This window comes from Ictalurus punctatus, chromosome 13 (assembly GCF_001660625.3).
Source record: "Ictalurus punctatus breed USDA103 chromosome 13, Coco_2.0, whole genome shotgun sequence".
Taxonomy (NCBI): Eukaryota; Metazoa; Chordata; class Actinopteri; order Siluriformes; family Ictaluridae; genus Ictalurus; species Ictalurus punctatus.
The window spans coordinates 3,280,001-3,302,634 of NC_030428.2; the positions used below are offsets into that span (position 1 = coordinate 3,280,001).

Sequence of the window (22,634 nt, forward strand, 5' to 3'; positions counted from 1 at the left end):
GTTGCCATGAAGGGGTGTAGAACAATGTTTAGCTAGGTGGTACAAGTCAAAGTAACATCCACATGACTGCCAGGACCCATGGTTTCCCAGCAGAACATTGCCCAGAGCATCCCACTTCCTCCACATATCACAGATCCTGAAATACGAATTGATACCAATCTCCCGATGCTTAATTCACTTAAACATATGCATGATATCATTAGCCATATTTGTTTGAACTTAAAATAAAAACTGTTTAAATGTTTTGTTATTTTCAACTTGGCTTGCAGTCCGATACTGGCAAACCACATAGAATTATGAAAAGACCCCATCAAAACCATTTTCTCTTTGAGTTTTTGTCTGGTTCTCTGTAGCTCTACCAACTTTCCAACGCTTATTTGGGATTTAATTTTGCATTTGTCATTGCACGTTCTTGCTTTGAGCCTTCGTAAAATAAATTAAAATTGTTCAAAAATAGTACAAACCAAAAAAACAAAAACAAACAAACAAAAAAAAACAAATAGTGACAATTCACTTCCTTGTCTATTAAGGGTGGTCTTAAAGAAGAGTAATAATATATAATTAAGAAATAATCTACATGTGTTTTAATGTTGCTGTAGGTTTCTTGGCAGCCTCCCTGATTCGTTTTCTTCTTGTCCTTTTCACAGCCTTCTGGATTCTCTGGTAAATATGAGGAAAGGCTCATATTTATCAAGTGTGCCAATATTAGTGGAGCACACTGTTGTGCGGATTCACCCTGTCCCTGATCAGAACACGGTGTTTAATCATTTTTTAGAAAATCATGTATTAGTGCTATTACATCTAGTACATACAGTATGTAGGAAACCTAAATGCATAGTTTTAAAAACTGCTTTAAGAATACACTACAGTGTACAGTGACATGTTTAATGTTGACAAATTTGCCTAATTTTCACCTGATTCTGGAAAATAATCACTGAATTCATCTTAAATATAACTTACTGTGTGCCCTTGTTTATCTGCATCATTGATGTAAAGCAGCCTTTTTCTGCCTGTGCAAAAGTATGGCGTCAAAGGGGATACCTCTGCCACCAGTAGTGGCTAATGGCTCATATGAAAGGAGACATTCAGGACTTTGAGAATTTAAAATTTTTCATTTTAAGTATTTCGTTTTTTACCTAGCCTACTAGGTTTAAATGTCCTAATTGTATTGTGATATTTCTATACAGTGGTTTATTATCAAAAACGCTTTATGTTATTGTGGAGACGTGTGAATTGTTTGGCCACCAGGGGGCTCACACCCCTCACTTTTCCCCATCACCATGCTCACCAGCAGCTGGCTGACTGAATATTTCTAGATTACATAACTGAACTCTGTCCTTGTTTGGTCTAAATTCTGTTGCTAAGAACAATGTGGAATTTAAAAAAGGGAAAATATTAGAATATATTTTTCTGAATTCATAATGCAAGAAACTATCTTGACTGTAGGTATTTGGTTAATAAGTACAGTAAAATGTATGGCTTTATGCAGATAACAAATGTTTATTAGGCCCAACATACCACAAATAACTCTGATAATACTTTGACCATTACTCTACTCTGAATGAGTGAACCCTGCCGAGATCAGTAAAAAAAAAAAAACAACAGCAGTGAATTCATGCAGGGTCTTTCTGGGCTTTTATTTCATAAACATACAATGAGTCAGTGTAAACATATGTGCATTCATCAGATTCTGCAGGACTGCGTTCATGCCAGTTCCCTAACTTTTACCACTGATGCACAACAGCAAACTAAGTAATAACAGCCTGCTCTTGTGGAGACTCATCAGTTTGAGTGAGTAAGCAAGTGAGTCAGTGGAGTCTGTTGTAAACCAGAGCAGTGAGGTAATTGAAAGATTGCTTCTACATGCAGCATAACAATTGTGTGTGGTATGTATATATGGAAGATAGATCGGAACACTCACTTGACAGACATGCGCTTTACAGTCTCTGTGTCACTTGCTCTTAGCTTCTTTGCCTCAGCAGACAAGAAGTTCTCCTTCTGAATGTTCTCCCATGTCATTAGCCGGTTATTAGCTTTATCCTTTAAGTCCACAGCTAACGAAGGAAAGTAAAAAAAGAAAGCCTTGCGTTTGTAAAAAGCATTCTGATTTGTATTCAGTTGAAAAATTGCAATTTTCAACCTATGCGACATAATGACCACATTTTTACGTCTCATTTCTGTCAGTGTGATTTCAAAAAAAAGCTTAGACGCATTTGTCTGCAACGAAAATTAAACACGCTTACCAAATTGGTGCACCTTCTCAGAGGGCACCTTACGGATGTTCCGCTTGATGAAGAGGTGGAAGTGAGAGATGATGATGAAGGGTGGAGCGAGGCATGGTCGAGAATGATACCCCACAATTACGTTGTAGCGCTGGAACTTCCAGTATGTGTCACTCCGATCTTGCACCTTGTTGAAGGTGTAACTAGATGAAAGGAGGAAAAAGAGAGAGGAGGACCAGGGATCAAAACAGACCCATGATACAAAGGAACATCAGTGTGTTACAGCAGCACTTAAGCTGCGATAGTAAGTACAATGAATGGAAATTTGAATGGCTATATGGACAGTTGACTACCTGAACATGGCGATGAGTAGGTTAATGAGCAGGATGTTGGTGACCAAAAGGTAGACGATGAGTAGGATGACCACAAGCCAGTTATGATGTGCTTCCCTACATGGTTCTGCACCTGCGTTAACTAATGTTGCATTGTCTGTGCAATTTACATCCCAACTATATCCAGCTGAACACACACACACAGATAGAGTACAATAATAATGAATCCAACACTGAACACTAAATTAATCAATAACTGTAATAGTATATGAGAACATGGTGATGAGTGAGAACATACAGTCTATTTCCTCCACAGGAATTTGTCCAAATATGTGTAAATATGGCCTGTATAATACACGGCGAAGTATCCTATCAGCACTTGAGTCATAGGGGTATATCAGAGCCTGATTGGCCACTCCATATGCCAACAACCACACAGCAAGGAAGAACAGAAAGAAGAAGATATCTTTCATCTGGAAGGAAAAAGCCAGAGAAAGAGATTCGATAGTTGATCCTTTAAACACAACATAATAATGCGTTCTTGGGCAATACAAAATAATGCCACTATCCTAGCATGACTACTAGAAAAAGGCTACCTATTGAGCGGACATCATAACTTAGAGCTCCTGAATTTCCTGAATTGTTTGTCTCTGCTGTTTCAGTGTGCCAATACTCCAACAGCAAGATTACACCTAAGTGTACAGTACTCTGTTGCTCTGCACAGTTTGTCACCTCCTCTCTACCCCTTCCATCAAAGCAAAGTGACCAACCTAGGACCACGGCTGACAGGATATTATTTGGGCAGTGCATTCTCAGCAGACAGCAGACACTGACATGGTAGTAGCATGGTAAAGCTCTATCCGGATAGGACTAAATTTAAATGGGTCCTGGGGTAATTTCCTATTTTACAGGTGCTCCTCTTTGTTTTTATTTCCATCCAGATTGACCATGTTGGCCTTTCTGTCCATCCTCCTCTGGGAAAAATAGCAGGCTGAATTACTTACTCAAGATTATCTGATAATTTTAGTCACACCTGGATACATGCCTGTGATTTTCTATGCAGACGTCACCTTGGGAAGACGTGTTGGGAAAAAAAATGTGTTTGACTGCTGCTACTTTGCCATATTTAGTATCAGTATGTATCAGTGACCCTCCCCCAGGTATTAAACACTTCCTAAATTGTGAAACGGAGAAACAGAGGCTTCTCATATACTTTGAGATTATTGTTTAATTGTATTTTCAAATTGCTGCTGGAACTCTGATTCACGCCATACTGAAATAATAGCCAGTTTCTTCTCTATTCCAGTGTCCCTTCAACCACTTGGACGCTATGCTGTGAATAGAACATGATCATTTGACTGTGTGAAGCAAACATCTGGGTTCATAGAAAAAATATAATTGCTGTCCAGATGCGAGAATTTTACCACTGAGGAGATGTTTAAAAATTCATTACAGATAAACTGATAATCTAATCTAATCCGAATAGGGCTTTTGTGCATTTTGAGCTGTGCTTTATGGATTCTGCCAACAAAGTATTATTATCTGACTATGTACATGAACAAAGTGGTACTTTGCTTTTCCTTTACCTTTCAGAAAATAGCAAGCATTTTTTTTTTTTTAAATCAATGGGTCAAAAATTCTCCTGTGTGGCACAACAGAAAAGAGTTTGTCCTATCATCCGGAGAACGCGGTTTAAGTGCCACAGCCATTTGCTTGTTACATTGCCTGATCACACAGCATGAACAGCAGTTCGACAACATGTAGAGGATGGCTTTGTGTGTCTTGGCCCAAACCTCCCCAGTTAGTAGTTGTCATGTGATAGGGGAGTGTTAGCTAGTGAGTGGCAAAAATTGGCAAAACCAAATTGGAAAGAAACGGGAGAAAATAGAAGTGTCTAATGACAAAACCTATGACATAAATGTCCTCAAGCACAAACTGTTGATACGCCAGACTCACCAACACTGGGCTTATAAAATTTGATTTAGTTATAATATGGGCAGACTTAATAATCTAGCGGATCCTTAGCCTATCCTAGGAACTGCAGGCACAGGTCATCAGGCATACACATTCACATACTCATTCACACTTAAAAGACAATTCACTAACATGTGAGCATTGGGAGCTGGGAGAAAACTGGATAACAGGCATGGACAGAACATGCATTTGATTCATCTTAGATCTATAACACAATATTTGGTTCCTTCCATTATCACTTACCATTTTGCCCACTATGATGATTTTTGGCCCAAGTTGCTTATGAATGGCGAAGATGTGGATAAGTCTGAGGGTGAACACCATGTAGTCAAGACACAAGGCTGCACGGCCGAACCAAAACGTTTCCTGGAACATCCTGAAATACAAAAGCCATTAAAACACCAATCATGTGAGTGAGACGCACAGATATTCCTCTTACAACCAAAACTATAGTAACAGCAAATCTATATTCTGCCATTTATAATGTATTTTAGATCAGCTCTGCAGCCAGCTGTACCAACTGAAATTGAGATTGATCACAAGTCAGTGTGTAAAGCCTATGCTAAAACATACACAGAGAGTAGTTAGTTTAAATCTAGCAATGTGTAGCAGCTACATAATGTCATGTTAACAAGGCGGAGACGGATACAAGTGCAGTTAAAGTTTTCATTGAAGAGAGGCAGGCAGACCAATCCAAATCGTATGGCAAAACGTGGTCAATAAACAGGCACAGAGATCAGCAAACAACAAACTAGGCTGAGAGAAGAACCGAGAAACGCGGCGACAAAACAGGATCAAAACCATAAAATGAGGAACACAGATCAGAGGTTTGGTACGGGTCTTGCAGAAACACAAACACACAATACTTTGCTCTGAACAAAGGCACACAGTGGTTTAAATATACAACGAAAACAAAGCTAAAACAAACAGCTGTGAATAATGATGACACATAAAGGCAACAACCAATAACAAGACAAGGGCGGAGACATGATATAAACCATAACAAAACTATCAAAAGTAAATAATGTTTTACAACCTGAAAGTGTGCGCTGTCACGCTACGGGCAGTTGAGCATGCTGCTCGCTCCAGTGCTCAGCACGAGGGGAAATCTCTGACAGATCCCCCCACCAAGGGCACTTCTCTTAGTGCCTACCAAAGCTCCCCCTCCTGGTGGTCGTGACCTTTGGGCAAAATGTCCACACAGCCCCTCACGTCCCAAGGCAGACATTGTCCATAAAATAGCTGGTTCCCTGAGGAACCGAGGAACAGACATGAGGCTGGGGCAGACTCGCCGGGGTCATGAGTGGGGAACAAGGCTTGGAAGGTCACACTGCCAGCCTCTGGCATGAGCAGAGTTTGTTAGGTCATTTCGTCGACCTCTGGCTTGAACATGTTGTGGCAAGCCGTGATTTTAGTCTCTGGTGTGAGCATGGTGTGAGAGGTCGCATCATCAGCCTCAGGTGTGAACTGGTCTTGGGAGGTTATGCCATCGGCCTCAGACAGACTTGGCCGTGTCACTGGCCTCTGCCGTAAGCAGAACATGGTAGGCTATACCGTCGACGTCTAGCAGGAACATGGCTTGGGAGTCATGGTTATCCTGGTGCCACATCTCCTCCGTTTTCCTGCTGCATCCATGTTGGGGGCAAAGTATTCTGTCATGTTAACGAGGTGGAGACGGATGCAAGTGCAGATGAATCCAAATCGTAAGGCAAAACATGGTCAGGCAATCAGCAAACAACATAAAGTAGAAAGAGGCGGAGACATGGCCTCAACCATAACAAAACACACGTGTCAAATGTAAACAAAGTTTGACAATCCGGAAGCATGTGCTGTCATGCTACAGACTGTTGAGTGTGCTGTTCACTCCGGTGTTCAGCGCGAGGAGAAATCTCTGACACATAACTGGTATATTACAATCGATACACTATCTAGGTATTTTACATAAATAATAAAAGGGTCAGTGTCAGTGATATCACACTAAGTAGTGAGCTTGATTTTAAAAGTAGCAATTTATCACTTTGCTACTTGAAAAAGTTAAACTGGTGAAAACCAAATGCAATGAAACAGTTTTACCTGCAGCACACGCCAATAAGGAAGAGCGTAATGGCAATGAGGTCACACTTGTGCCACATATCCTGAGCATACTGTCGTATCCTCTGTGTAAAAGTCATGCTGCCCACAAAGAATGTCTAAATGAGAGAGAGAAAGAGAGCGATAGAGAGAGAAGAAAGAAGACAAAAGGCATTTTCCTCTGTCACAGACATTCATACATCCCCACACGCAAACACAAGTAACAAATACATTGACTAAAGTGTGAGTATCTGACGTTAATCTCTAAACCATACACAGCAGCCAGCAGGGCTAAAAAAAAAAAATAATAATAATTCTCCCAATAATCTAGCAGTCAGTTAAAGTAGAAAAACATTTAATAAAATGCATCTCTCCTTTTACTGTTCATACTAACATTCTAATATTATCAGGAATACCCAAATGATGATCTATTGCATGGATAACCTGCCATTTTTAACGTCAAAAATTCAACACTACTTCCCAGTCTTTCTAAATTTTATTTTGATAATCCTATAAATATTCACTAACAGCTATGTTAATGGCTTTTTATCAGCAGGTTATGGATCTGTAAAATGTAGTCATATCTTCCTTTGCTCCATACACTTATAAGAAGAATATTCCTGGATGTGGAACATTATTGGACTGACAAGAGGGGTAGTGTTTACCTCTCGAATCTCCTCGCACACCATGGTGAACACCCAGAAATACATCAGGAGCTCCCAGAAGGCCGGGCCACTTGGGGGTGGAGGCTTGAAGTCCATCAACAGTACATAGGCAAATAGAAGCAGGAAAAGGAAGTACATCAGCACATTTCCAAGGAAGGCAGTGACCGGTGCGTACCAGAACTGTTTCCAGCGTGAAAATACAAAAGGCAACTTGGGCCGGACTGGCCGGTCTGGGTAACCTGAAAAACAAACGAGCAAACAAAAATGTTATTTAAAATAACTGGTGTAAAAATGAGAAGAAAAACTACATTATGATGAATCAGTGCAAAAAGACCTGATGAAAGCAACAATCAATTTAATAGCAGTAAGATGATGTGAAGAATAAAAGTAGCCAATTGTTGTAAATGAACAAACCTTTTATGCTTTGTCTAACAGGACTTGACTCTAGTGCTTTTGCCTGACTGGAAAAAAACATGGAGAGAAAAACTCATGAACAGAGTAATAAAACATTCTGCATGTCATTTCTCTTGATCATGAGGTGTGGACTGCTGAAAGAAGAGGAGGCACTCTTCTGTACCTGGACTGGAGTTCTAGATAGGTTCTGCTTTACATTAGATCAGTTGTTCCCAAACAAGGGGTCATGACCCCCCATGGCTTGCTTAATTTACAAATGGGGTCATGAGAGAAACTCACACCTCTTGACTTCTTGAAAAGCTGCATCAAGAAATGTACACTCACACTTCCCACTAGACTAGTAGGCCCATTGTGCTAGGAATATTGCCTTGGTTTTTAGTCACTTACATGATGCATATGAATGATGTCACTGTGACAATAAAATGTCTGATTATCTGAGATACTCTCTGAGATATTCTCTGAGATATTCAGTCCTCGATCTACTTAATTAATTGACTTGCTCTGTGAGCTGAGGGAGCATCACATTGTGACACTAGCTTCCACATTATAAAAATGCCAGAGGACTAGAGAGTAAAAATATGGCAACAAAATTATCCATCATTTTTCACTTCGAGTAACAAAGGAGCATCCATTATACAGCAAGCAACAAGTGGCAAGTTATTTTAAGACATAATAAACATGACAGTGGACAGTGGATTTAAGTATGGGAGGGTGTTGGGATGACAGATGAGGGATGGGAGGGAGGGTTTGGGATGAGTTAAGACAGATGGAATGTGTGAGGGAGAGTTTGGGAGCAAGATGGTAGGTGTGAGGGAGGAATTGGGATGAGTGAAGAGGGGTGGGAGGTGTGAGGGAAGGGTTGGGATGAGTGAAGAGGGTTGAGATGTGTGAGGGGGAGTTTGGGATTAGTGAGGAGGGATGGGATGTGTAAAGTAGGGGTTGGAAAGAATGAAGAGGGATAGGATGTGTGAGGGAGGGGTTGGGATGAATGAAGAGGGATGGGATGTGTGAGGGAGAGTTTAGGAGAGGGATGGGAGGTGTGAAGTTCGGTTCTGGGATGAGTGAAGAGGGATGAGATGTGTGAGGGAGAGTTTAGGAGAGGGATAGGAGATGTGAGGGAGAGTTTTTGGATGAGTGAAGAGGGTTGGAATGTGTGAGGAAGGGTTTTGGGATGAGTGAAGAGGGATGAGATGTGTGAGGGAAAGTTTGGGAGAGGGATAGGGGGTGTGAGGGAGAGTTTTTGGATGATTGAAGAGGGACAGGAGGTGTGAGGGAGGGTTTTGAGCATTTTGGCAAATATATATATATATATTTTTACATTTAGCAGACATCCTCTGAGAACAGCAGTTGTGTCTATTTTAGATTCAGTAGCGGTCAATCAGAACGTAATAGGACCCACTCATAATGGTGGTCACACTCTTGACCTGATACTAACTTACAAATTAAATATAGAAATATACAATGCAGTCTGAAGTTCTCTCAGACCATTATCTCATCTTGTTTAAATTGCGTATTGATAATATTTGCACCTCACCACGCTACCGCATAAAACATACAGTCACATCAGCTACTGTTTCATCAATAACCTCGCAGAGACATCAATTATATTTGGATTACCATCTGATCTCAAAGAAATCGATCAGGCAACTGAATGTTAGAGTCAACGCTCTGCTACACACTAGATGAGGTAGCTCCATTCAAAAGAAAATTCATTTGAGAGAAATTGATTATTTTATTAATGCTCACAGATTTAAAGTTAATTTTTGTGGTTGTAAATTTTTTAATAATTTTCCTCATCATAAAAATAGTTTTCACCTTATACTTTTGAACTCAATATGAAAAGTCCTATGTCCTTCATTCATTCATTTTCAGTAACTACTTTAAATTGGTCATGGTTCAGAATCTCAAAAACACTGGGTAGAAGACAGGAATACACCCCAGATGCATTGATGGACCATTGCAGGGCACCATGCAGACAGATTCACACACTGAGACCTAGGAACAATTTTAGAGTAGCCAATATGCCAATGGCATGATTTTCAAGATAGAAGAAACCACATAACCTCATGTGAACACTGGGAAAATGTGTGCAGAAACTCATGCACAGTAACCTGAGCTCAGGATTGAACCAGGCTGCCCTAAGTGCTGTATAAATAAATATTATTAAATATACAGGCCTATGGCTGCCTTTATAAAATATGCTTACGGAATTTAAAGACACAGCCTGTTTACACACCCTATATTTAAACCCAATTAAATTAAATTAATGCATCAATGCAAGTCTCTATCTATGCCTTGATTCGTATGTACCACTGCATGTTAGTGTAAATGAATCCATTCATATTAAAATGTGATTACATGTGTTTGATGTCTGAGAAAGAGAAAACGGTCTCTGCATAGAGCCAGTCTATGTCCTTTTGCTGTGAGACATCCTCAGACCTCCCCTCATCTGCATCATCCACCTCTCTGAAGGCGAGACATAAAAGAATCACAAGATAATCAGCAATAACAAATATACAGTCTGGAATAGATTAAGAGTCCTAAATACAAACAATAAAAAAAACAAAAGGTTTCAACTTTTAAGAGAATATCTTGCAAGAAGAACAGTAATGTGGCTCATGATTAATGAAAGTGAGATGAGATCTGTTGGGATGGGATTATTTCTACAATGCTAAAATGGCATGCATGTGATGTAATAGGAGGATGGAAGAATGAGGCATTTCTTACGTGAAAGAGATTAGGTTGGTGTAGCAGAGGGGAGGGACAAACAGAGTGAGGATGAGCTTCCATACCTCGGTGCTCCTGTCCATAGCTCCCCACCAGATCTGAGACAGCAGACACTGATACACACACACACACACACACACACACACACACACACACACACACACACACACTTACTTTAATATCAAAACTAAACCAAAACAATTTAAACCAAAGATGTTATTCCTACCTACTTCACAGTATACAGGATAGGGAATAGGGGATAATAGGTGACCATAGACACTTTCTGATGAAGAAGAATCAATATTAATAATTTTGTGTATGCTTCCCAATTTCTCCCGATCCTTCTCTGCCTTATGGTAAATGGTCTGCACTTTTTTAACCTTAGCGGCTTTACACTGGTTCTCATTCACCCATTCACACACACACACACACACACACACACACACACACACACACACACACACACACACACACACCAATGGTAGCAGAGCTGCCATGCAAGGTGCTAGCTTTCCATCGGGAGCAACTTGGGGTTCAGTGTCTTGCCCAAGGACACTTCGGCATGTGGAGTCACGTGGGCCAGAAATTGAACCACCAATCCTACAATTAGTGGACAACCCGCTCTACCACCTGAGCCACAGCCACCCTTAACCTTAAAATAAATGTCTTTTTAGATTTAGCTGGATCCTGTTTACACAAACATCCCCGGTGCCTACCAGGCGGAGCCCCGCCCCCAACTCGGCTACTCAGACAACATCTCTGTTATGCTAATCCCAGCATACAGACCACTTGTTGGATCCCCCCCCCCCCCCCCCCCCCCCCCCCCCAACAGCAAGGTGCCGTGTCTAACCACGGTTGATGTGAGGAAAAGTCTACACAGAGTCAACCCACAGAAGGCTGCTGGACAGACAACATTCCTATCAGAGTGCTCAGAGGTGCAAACCAGCTGGCAGATATTTTCACTGACATCATCTCCCTGAGCAGTACCATTATTCCAACATGATTCAAGGCTACCACCATTGTCTCTGTGCCAAGAAGTCTTCAGTGTCCTGCCTCAATGACTACCGTCCCATTGCACTCACACCCATTGTCATGAAGTGCTTCGGGAGGCTCGTCATGAGGCACATCAAGACCCTGCTGCCCCCTCACTGGACCCACTGCAGTTTGCGTATCGTCCCAACCGCTCAACAGACAATGCCATCGCCACCACCCTACATCTGGCCCTCACCCACCTGGACTAAAAGGACACCTATGTTCGAATGCTATTCAGAGACTTCAGTTTAGCACGCAACACAATCAGCATCTGATTGGAAAGCTGAACCTACTGGGCCTGAACACCTCCATCTGCAACTGGATCCTGGACTTCCAGATGGGAGACCTCAGTCAGTCCAAATCGGGAACAGCATCTCCAGCACCACCACACTGAGCAAAGGGGCCGCCCTCTGAGGGCTGTGTGCTCAGTCCACTGCTGTGTTCACTGCTGTGTTCACTCTGCTGACTAACGACTGTGCAGCAATGCACAGCTCGAATCAACACATCAACTTTGCTGATGACACGACCGTGGTGGGTCTCATCAGCAAGAAAGACGAGTCAGCATACAGATAGGAGGTGCAGTGGCTAATGGACTAGCGCAAAGCCAACAACCTGTCTCTGAACGTGGACAAAACAAAAGAGATGGTTGTTGATTTCAGGGGAGCACGGAGCGACCACTCTCCCCTGAACATCAACGGTTCTTCCGTGGAGATCGTCAAAAGCGCCAAATTCCTTGGTTTTCACCTGGCAGAGAACCTCACCTGGTCCCTCAACACCAGCTCCATATCCAAGAAAGCCCAGCAGCGCCTCTACTTTCTGAAAAGGCTGAAAAAAGCCCATCTCCCACCCCTCATCCTTACCACGTTCTATAGAGGAACTATTGAGAGCATCCTGAGCAGCTGCATCACTGTCTGGTTCGGAAATTGCACCTTATCCGATTGCAAGACCTTGCAGTGGATAGTGAGTATAGTTGAGAAGATCATTGGGGTCTCTCTTCTCTCCATCGTAGACATTTACACCACACGCTGCATCCACAAAGTCACCAGCACTGTAGACGACCCCACTCACCCCTCACACACACTCTTCACCCTCCTGCCGTCTGTAAAAAGGTACCAAAGCATTTGGGCCCTCATGGCCAGACTGTGTAACAGTTTCCCCATCATCAGACTCCTCAGTACTCAGAGACTGGACTGACACACACACACACACACACACACACACAGACACTCTGAACTGAACACCATCTCACTCCCATTGCGATATTTGCGCTGACTGTATTGTATTTTTTGCTGCTACTGTACTTATAAAAAATATTGTATTTAATTTCTTGTCACTATTATACACTTTACCTGGCTGCTACTGCAATAATTGCTATGTCCATATTTGGTATAAGCTAATCGGCGAATACTAAGTCATAGCATGTTATGTTTACATTTACAACATTTTTAAATTACATTGTTATTCTTTGTCACCTATGTTTTGCACTACCTGTTAAATCAGACACTTAAACACTAAAACTGTGTACTGGCCGGCGCTACATTGTCACTTACTGTGCCTATTGTCCTGTTTTAGTATTACTGTACTTTTCGTGTGTTGCTAGCACACACTTACACATGCACTTTATGTAAAAATGTGTAGATCTTATTTAGTTCTGTGTTGTCTCATGTGGTTAGTGTGTTGTTTATGTAGCACCATGGTCCTGGAGGAACGTTGTTTCATTTCACCATGTACGAGCTGTATCTGGTTGAAATGACAATAACTTGGACTTGAACTTGAGAGTTATGTAACTAAATTAAACAAGTATAACTCAATGCCAACGGCATCTATAAGGAAAACTGCACTGCCAACAAGTCTAGTCCTTTTTTTACAAAATGCCTGAAATACCCTTAAAATATACTTCAAGCAGAAAGGAAGCAACATCTGACCGCACGTTCTTGAGATATCATGATATTGAAAATCTTGGATGGATGGACGGCTGCACAGACAACACGAAAAATCACAGACCCACTGGATATGCTTCATGTAGCCCTAGTGTTGCCCCCTTGAGTCCCCTCTGAAAACCTCTGCTCCTCCTTAACAGCACTTAACACTGGGGATTTGGTACTTTTCTATATAAGTCCTTTTTTTGCACCATGTTGGGGCGTTTGTTGCCAAAAATCAAAAAATTCTCTCATCTGACCATAAAACCCAGTTACATTTGCATTTAGTGACCTCCAGGCACATACTTTTGTGGTTATAAAAGGCTTTCCCACATGCCTTCAACATATTGTGTTGCCATTGAGGTGGCATCGATTGTAGATTTGGAGACCTGGTGACCCTGAAATATTACCATCTCTTGCAAATCTCCAACTGTGATTCACTGTGAATAGGGGGAAAACATACTTGTGTCCAGCCAGGTTCATTACATCAAAGCTGCAGTTGTTTGAAACGTCATTATTATGGGATGGACACTTCCAGTATGATAATAAATTATATCAAGGCATGTATCCTCACCGGATGTTCCAAGAACATGAAAGTGAGCTTCTATATCTGCAGCAGCCTGTATTGTCCCTGAATCTCAAGGGAACACTTCTGGGGTGTTTAGGGGAGGTTGAAAGTGCTGTTTATGTGTTGCTGGATGATGATAGTTACATTTAGTTGAATTACCACGGTTAAATGTTTGGTGTCATCTCATCCCTGCTATGAACTATAACAAGGACTTTTGAAAAGGCATCACTAAAAACACTGAATGACCATGCATCTTGTAGTCAATATATTCATTCTCAAAAAAACCTTTCAAGACATCTGCAAACATATAAAATATTGCAAGACCTGCACGCCGTCGTGACTAAAGAAGAGGCGAGCATCTGCTTCCATGGCCATCTTCAGACATGTAGTGCCATTCCAGACCACAGATTTTTTCTTCAGCAGAATGAAAGACCGACTCTCACTGCTCTCATAGCATTTACTGAACACATCTATACAAAGCAACAGAACAAAATCAGGCCTGTGAGATAAAATGAGATAAACGTAAACTAAGGTACTGCTTACTATTTCCAGCATGCCCAGTTTGACCATAAAAATGCACACACATCATACCATGGGCCAGTTTTTCAAATCTTTGAGCCAGTTCCTTCATGGAGTGTTTCATCTCAGTTTCGGTCTCTAATCTGGAGAGAACTCTCAGCAGCTTGCAAGCACTCAGAGCACTCAACACTGACTCTGATGTCTAAGAGTTTATATGAGAGAGAGAGAGAGAGAGATGGAGAGAGAGATAGAAAAGATTAACCTTCACTACTATTCTGACTGTAGCACTCTTCTTATCAATATTTAGCAATATTTTCCAAATTCATGCTCACAGATGCTCCTGACAAAAATTAAGGGTGTAAAATGGAGAAGGATTTTTAGCATATCACTTTTGGCAAACATGTAAAACTATTAAATTTAGAAAATAAGGGATTAAACACAGCTCAGCATCTAAAAACATAAAGACAACTCTAAGCCCTTCTGTCCACTAGCACTGAATTACCATTTCCCAGAAGTAGATGGCCATTTCACTGCGATTCTGCAGCACAGCCCAGATGAAGAGTGAGGCCCACGGGTGAATACACCTACAATTCCGATAGTCGGCATCTTTTTGCAAGATTGTAGACAGTTTCTGAAAATGAATATCAAGTTCAAATTCAAACAAAATCATATCAACAATGTTATAACACACAATTACACAATTAATTAGTCTCAAAGATTAAAATGTATTTATTCTGAATATGCTTTATCTAGTGTACTTTTAAAATAGACATTTACCTTGATGGTTTTCCGTTTAGAATCAATACCCTCCAGACCCAGGCATTTATAATAGAATGTCTGACACACATCGCCTAGTAAGTACTGTAGGGCCTGAGACACCTAAGAAACATTGATCGAAGTAGATTTTACAATGGACAGTATGGAAGAAATGGCTTATGCTTGAGATTTTCATGTATGAATAATAAAGCGAGTGTATGTATTAGTGAACGGAGCAGAAGCAATAATAGGAACTTGCTTTTTGCAGAATGTAACCTTGACAGAGAGAACTTGGTTATAATAGTAGCCACTGTGCTCATGGATAAGGATAGATAAGCAACAGTGCAGGTGGAGTGTCTTTGTTACTATGGGTTAACGTGCTTAATTTGCCTTTTTAACCAAATAAATATGTTTTTTTTTGGTCTGTAATAACCAATCACACAAGACTACACCCTATATGAGAAGTGATGTAACCTTTGTTTTTTCTACATACTGGTGGTGATGATCTGAATGACATCACAACAGTCATTCTATTCCACTGTAGTGGTAATAATGGTAGTAAATTTAATTTATTAAATTAATAAACTTGAAATTAATTACACAGAACCTTTCTCAAAGCCAGAACCTTTCTAAAATACCACCTAGTATTAACCCTTAATTTACTAGCTCAAAAAACATTCCTCCATTCTCACCTCAAAAAGTGTCAGTCGTTTGTCTGGGCTAGAGGTGTTGTTAACAACAGAGCGGGAAGTGCCAATAGTGACAGCACCCAGACGTTCTGCGAGGTAGCGATGTAGCAGTGTGTAGGCCAGACAGCCCTCTGAGATCGAACGATACAGCTCCTCCAGGCGGGCATATGTAAGATAGTCCAGAATGTTCAGCCCGTTTTCGGTAAAGAGACGTACAAATTGGGGCTTGTCATTCACCAGAGCATCAGTCATGAAGCCCTCCAAGTCCTCATTCTGCACTCAACACATATTCCAGAGTTTATGCATGAAATTTATTAATTTCAGTTATCTATCATTGATGTCAGAGAGGTCATTCCCTACCTTCCACTGGATGTTTCCAGAGAAGAGCATACTCTTGGCGATATCCACTCTGTTCCAGGTCACAGCCAAACTCAGCTGCTCTGTATTGGGGACAGCATCAGCGGAAAGGTGCCGCTTACTCCCTGTGACACACAAACACACAAACCCTGTAGACCTCTGGAGGATGGTGGGTTTTAAAATAGGGGAAGCACAGGTGTTTATTATTGAAGTATTACATATCTGTGTGTGTTCTGTTTTGTCGGTTTCATCTGTTCTGGCCTCCTACTGAATTTTCAGTCACTCTTCACAAGTAAGAGCATCAAAATTACAAAGATAAAATAACAAGTTTTATTAAACTGATATGGATTCCGGATGGTGCAGCTCTGAACATTTTGCGAGATTGACTGGCGCCTACATCTTTGTTTACAATGTCAATGTAATGTCATGTTCATTACCGTTTCAAAGCATGGCAGGTTTTTTACGTGGTTCAGCCTCTCTGAGGTGACATGAGGAAAAAACTTTGAGAATGTTCCAACGCAAAGCTTATGGACTAGAAATTTCTATACCTATCTGTTCCCTTTCAAGGGGAACGTGACGTTGCGTGGCATACAGCCAGTTCCTTCCCCATCATCTAGATTCCTCTCGGGCAACCACAAGTGGAGCCCAGGCCAGCGCTAGAGCGAGGGAGGCACAGAAGGCAAGGCAAGCCCACCTCCCCATGCAGAGAGCCAGTGGGACTGGGCATCCACAGACTAAAAGATGCATATTTCCACATAGAAATATCGCCCAGTCACAGGAAGTTCTGGAGGTTTGCATTTGGAGGCAACGCGTACCAATATCGAGTTCTTCTCTTCTGGTTAGCATTATCCCCTTGCACCTTCACAAAGTGCATGGATGCCACTCTGGCTCCCTTGCAACTCCAGGGCATCCGTGTACTAAACTACTTGGACAACTGGTTAACTCTAGCACAATCCAGGGAACTGGCGATTCAACATCGAGATGTTGTTCTCCCCCTCATGTGTGGGGCTCAGGTTGAATCTCAAGAAAAGTATGCTTTCTCCAGTGCAGAGGACAACTTTTGTAGGGGTTCTATGTGATTCCACTACAGTGAGAGCGTTTCCATCCCCAACACACATAGGCTCAATCAACAATGAGCAAGATAAAGCTGGCTCTGGGCATTCCTTCCAGTCTCTACAAAAGACTGTTGGGGCTTATGGCTGCAGCAGCCAACATCATACCATTGTGTCTATTGCACATGAGACCATTCCAGTGGTGGCTGAGAAGTCGGTGGTTTCGTCCGATGATGAAATCCCTCAGAGCAATTAGTCTTAGACGGCGATGCTTATGTGTTCTGAGAATTGGGAGGTGTCCCCGGCATCTTTCCTCGGGTCATATTCTAGGGGCATCTCCTTATCGCAAGACAGTAATGACAGACGCCTCCCTCACGGGCTGGGGCGCAGTCTTAGATGGCTGTCCAGCTCACGGTCTCGGGAGCGGCCTTCATCTGGTGGCATATAAATCGCCTATAAATGCGGGTCGTATTTAAAGCACTGAAATTCTTTCTTCCTCAATTGGGAGGTCACCATGTGTTAGTTGTGACAGACAACACAGTGGTGGTCTCATATCAACCAGCAGGGAGGGTTATGTTTGTGCCCCCTGTTCAGGCAGGTGCAACTAATTATTCTCTGGGTGGAGGGAAAGTTCTCGTCAGTGAGTGACCAGGGATTAGAGGCTCCATCCACAAATGCTGGAGTCCATATTGCGGAGGTTCAGCCAAGCGGAAGTGGATGTGTTCACCTCCGAGGAGACAACACACTGCCCGCTGTAGTTTGCCCTCGCTCCTCCCACAGCACTGGGGCTGGACGCCATTCTGCACATGTGGCTGAGCTCACGTCTGTACGCTTTTCCCCCGATCGCTCTGCTCCCACAAGTTCTAGTGAGAGTTCGCCAAGACTGTCTACGTTTGCTGCTAGTAGCACCTTATTGGCCAGCTTGAATATGGTTCTAAGAGATAATATCCCTGCTAGACAGCACTCCTTGGGAGATTTCCATTCATAGGGATCTACTGTCTCAAGCCAGAGAGCTGATTCATCACCCTCAGCCGGAGTGATGGAAACTGTGGGTCTGGCCCCTGAGGGGCACCAGCTCATAGATTCTGGTCTTTCAACTAAGGTTGTAGAGACCATGCTCTAGCATTCAACATGGTCTCTACAACCTAAAGTAATAAACCTTAGTTATGCATAAACCTCGATGTTAGAGGATGTTGCCCCACAGAAGCTCAACATCCTCTAACATCGAGGTTTATGCATAATGTCAGGTGGCTGAGGCCCATCTGTGGACCACGCATACCTTGGTGGGATCATTCTTTGGTCCTGGAAGGTCTGTCACATGCCCCATTTGAGCCCTTAGAGTCAGCCTCTGAGAAGCTTCTCTGAGAAGGTAGCTCTTCTGCTGGCCCTGACATTTCTCAAGTGAGTAGGAGATCTACAAGCTCTCTATGTTGCCCCTTCCTGTTTTGACCTTGCCCCTGGATTAGCCAAGGCCTTCCTATATCCTAGGCCGGATTATATTCTTAAAGTGCCTACGTCTGCTGCCCAGCAAGTAGTGTTGCAGGCTTTCTGCCCTCCTCCATTCCTCACACTGGAACAAGAGAAATTGCACCTGCTGTGTCCAGTAAGGGCTCTGTGTACTTGAGTCCACCACTCCGGCCAGTGGCATAAGTCAGAGCAGTTGCAGGTCTGCTATGGCGGCAACAGTAGAAGTGATGCTGCGTCGAAGCAGCGCATCTCTAATTGGATAGTGGAAGCAATCTCTATCGCTTATGAGGCGCGCGGTCTCGCGACGCCTCTGGGCACAGGGGCGCATTCCACTAGAGCAGTGGTTCTCAACCAGGGATGATCGCAAAGGGGGCGCAAAACACAGACAGGGCATCATTTGGGTATTTTATTGCTTTTCAGATAGAATGTGTGTAAATGAAGAGCTCCATGTTCCCTCTCCTTCTGTATTTTCTTTTTGCAGAGGAGAGGTAGAGCTTAGCCAGCCTTTTATCTAGCTGTCAGTGCAGACCAGTGTTGCCAACTTAGCGACTTTTCAGACCCCTTTAGTGACTTTTTTTGCAAAAAAACAAAAAACAAAACCTAGTGACAAATCTAGCGACTTTTTGGACAAAGAGTAGCGACTTTCCAGATGTTGGCAGTACTGTCCTGCAAGCGCGAGGTCTTCCCTTTGATCGCACAGCGACTGATATGGACGTGGATGTAAGTAAGCACAGGTGTCCCACTGACTGATTTAAAATGTCATGGATAAGGAGACGTGCCCTTCGTCCCAATTTACATCATGCATATGCGAATGTTTTTAGAAGCCAAGACGAATGGAATGCAACATGTTTTACATGCAAAATAATCCATTACAACCTAGTTCTCTTGTTCAAAGTAGTTATAGTGTTCAGAAACATTCTATATCATTCATGTTCCATACCTGTCCGCTATCTAGTTTTACAAATGTTATTTTAAGGAAATCATAAAAAAGTTATGAAAAGTAATTTAAAAAGCCAAAAAATCTATCTATCAAAAACAGATTTTATATACGGTATCTCACAAAAGTGAGTACAGCCCTCACATTTTTTGTAAATATTTCATTATATCTTTTAATGTGACAACACTGAAGAAATGACACTTTGCTACAATGTAAAGTAGTGAGTGTACAGCTTGTGTAACAGTGTAAATTTGCTGTCCCCTCAAAATAACTCAACACACAGACATTAATGTCTAAACCGCTGGCAACAAAAGTGAGTACACCCCTAAGTGAAAATGTCCAAATTGGGCCCAAAGTGTCAATATTTTGTGTGGCCACCATTATTTTCCCGCACTGCCTTAACCGTCTTGGGCATGGAGTTCACCAGAGCTTCACAGGTTGCCACAGGAGTCCTCTTCCACTCCTCCATGACGACATCACAGTGCTGGTGGATGTTAGAGACCTTGTGCTCAATAGGGTTTAGGTCTGGAGACATGCTTGGCCAGTCCATCACCTTAATCCTCAGCTTCTTTAGCAAGGCAGTGGTCGTCTTGGAGGTGTGTTTGGGGTCGTTATCATGCTGGAATACTGCATACTGATCATGTTCTGCTTCAGTATGTCACAGTACATGTTGGCATTCATGGTTCCCTCAATGAACTGTAGCTCCCCAGTGCCGGCAGCACTCATGCAGCCCCAGACCATGACACTCCCACCACCATGCTTGACTGTAGGCAAGACACACTTGTCTTTGTACTCCTCACCTGGTTGCCGGCACACACGCTTGACACCATCTGAACCAAATAATTTTATCTTGGTCTCATCAGACCACAAGACATGGTTCCAGTAATCCAGGTCCTTAGTCTGCTTGTCTTCAGCAAACTGTTTGCGGGATTTCCTGTGCATCATCTTTAGAAGAGGCTTCCTTCTGGGATGACAGCCATGCAGACCAATTTGATGCAGTGTGCAGCGTATGGTTTGAGCACTGACAGGCTGACCCCCCCACCCCTTCAACCTCTGCAGCAATGCTGGCAGCACTCATACGCCTCTTTCCCAAACACAACCTCTGGATATGACGCTGAGCACGTGCACTCACCTTCTTTGGTGGACCATGGCGAGGCCTGTTCTGAGCAGAACCTGTCCTGTTAAACAGCTGTATGGTCTTAGCCACCGTGCTGCAGCTCAGTGTCAGGGTCTGGCCAATCTTCTTATGGCCTAGGCCATCTTTATGTAGAGCAACAATTCTTTTTTAAGGATCCTCAGAGAGTTCTTTGCCATGAGGTGCCATGTTGAACTTCCAGTGACCAGTATGAAGGAGTGTGAGAGCGATGACCCCAAATTTAACACACCTGCTCCCCATTCACACCTGAGACCCTGTAACACTAACAAGTCACATGACACCGGGTAGGGAAAATGATTAATTGGGCCCAATTTGGACATTTTCACTTGTTAAAATGTTTAACCTGATCCTGGTGAATAGCCCAAAGCAGACACAGTCTCAGTGTTCAAGTCTAGGCTGAAAACATATTCGTTTACTCAACCTTGCCATGAGCAGACCTTCTTTTATGCAAAGTAAAAAGTCTTATCCATCACGGGATAGTAAGCATATCTAATGATCTCTCCCTCTCTTTACCTCCCTCTCTGCTTCTGTCGAGCCACACATGATTTTATGGAGATTCCAGTGATCCTGACCCTTTCTGCACTCCGGACCTGCCTGACCCATCTGAATACCCTACCTCTGGATGGAGCTCCCATCAACTGGAGGCTACAGCCTGGAGATTGATTAGGATGGTACCACTTAAAGTACTATGAAATAGTTTTGGACCTCAATTCCACATAGACATTTTCGCTGTGGTTGCTGGAACTATGGTTGCTACTATGCCCTTGGGTCTGCAATGACCTCATACAATTTTGCACTCAGGTCTACTTTGGTGAACGGTGGACTAATTCAACAAACAGACTTCATGTAAAAACCATAATGTATTTCTTTTACTTTCACACTCTCCGTTGTTAACCAGATGAGGGTGGGTTCCCTTCTGAGACTGGTTCCTCTCAAGGTTTCTTCCTCATAACATTTTAGGGAGTTTTTCCTTTCCACCTTTGCCACCGGCTTGCTCAATAGGGATAAATTCACACAATTAAAATCTGTATCCTGTGTTTATATGTTATTGTATAGCTGCTTTGAGACAATGTACATTGTAAACAGCGCTATACAAATAAAATTGAATTGAATTGAATTTGCTGCCATTATTCACTATCTCACCGGACGATTAATAGCGCTATTGCTCACATGTTCGTATTTGTAAAAATGGATGTCAGGAAATAGTACAATAAATAGTCCCCAGTGTCTCCTCAAGCCCAGTATGCAAGTGTAACCAGCTATTCTAAACTGTTAGTAGTTAACACCCGTAACATAAAGTAAGTATCAACATACCGCTACGATGATTCAGTTACCACTGGCATAACATCCCATCTCCCTCGCTAGCGTGAACGGCCGAGAACGCCTCACCATTCTATTGGCTGGGATGTAGTAACACTCGACCTTACAGGCTCATGTCCCAATAACAATATGCCCTCGTATTGGATGATATCAAGGCTCACAAAAAACTCCTTTTAAGTTCACAAGCGATCTTTTCAGCATAACGTACTTGTGTATAGTTATTACATAAAATGTATAATCACTTGTACATAAACATTTATTGCATATCCACTTCACTCAGGACTTATTTATCTATTTTACCTATTGCCTATTTAACCTCAGGGTTACACAAGCTAACCGATGTTAGCAATATCTAATGTTAGCTTTTTTTTCCCCACTCTGTCATTTAAGTGTTTGAAAGCCTAATTATTGCACTAAAAACATGAGGAATTCGACTCATAATGGTTTTTGTGCCTTTG

At 42.3% G+C, this 22,634-nt stretch overlaps 1 protein-coding gene across 3 annotated transcripts in view; it reads right to left on the reverse strand.

The window, feature by feature from the left end:
- Window positions 1–22,634, reverse strand: part of LOC108274106 (transient receptor potential cation channel subfamily M member 4) — a 35,565-nt gene that overhangs the window by 1,070 nt on the left and 11,861 nt on the right. For all 3 annotated transcript variants that reach the window (XM_047159216.2, XM_017483976.3, XM_053685115.1), the window contains 16 exons: window positions 16,248–16,369; window positions 15,891–16,160; window positions 15,220–15,321; window positions 14,945–15,073; window positions 14,515–14,644; window positions 14,248–14,393; window positions 10,405–10,517; window positions 10,036–10,143; window positions 7,678–7,724; window positions 7,264–7,502; window positions 6,602–6,717; window positions 4,772–4,904; window positions 2,853–3,027; window positions 2,576–2,741; window positions 2,244–2,425; window positions 1,922–2,054 (listed from right to left, as the gene is read on the reverse strand). In XM_047159216.2, the coding sequence (XP_047015172.2) occupies window positions 1,922–2,054; window positions 2,244–2,425; window positions 2,576–2,741; window positions 2,853–3,027; window positions 4,772–4,904; window positions 6,602–6,717; window positions 7,264–7,502; window positions 7,678–7,724; window positions 10,036–10,143; window positions 10,405–10,517; window positions 14,248–14,393; window positions 14,515–14,644; window positions 14,945–15,073; window positions 15,220–15,321; window positions 15,891–16,160; window positions 16,248–16,369 (2,311 nt within the window). The remainder of the gene's footprint in view (window positions 1–1,921; window positions 2,055–2,243; window positions 2,426–2,575; window positions 2,742–2,852; window positions 3,028–4,771; window positions 4,905–6,601; window positions 6,718–7,263; window positions 7,503–7,677; window positions 7,725–10,035; window positions 10,144–10,404; window positions 10,518–14,247; window positions 14,394–14,514; window positions 14,645–14,944; window positions 15,074–15,219; window positions 15,322–15,890; window positions 16,161–16,247; window positions 16,370–22,634) is intronic.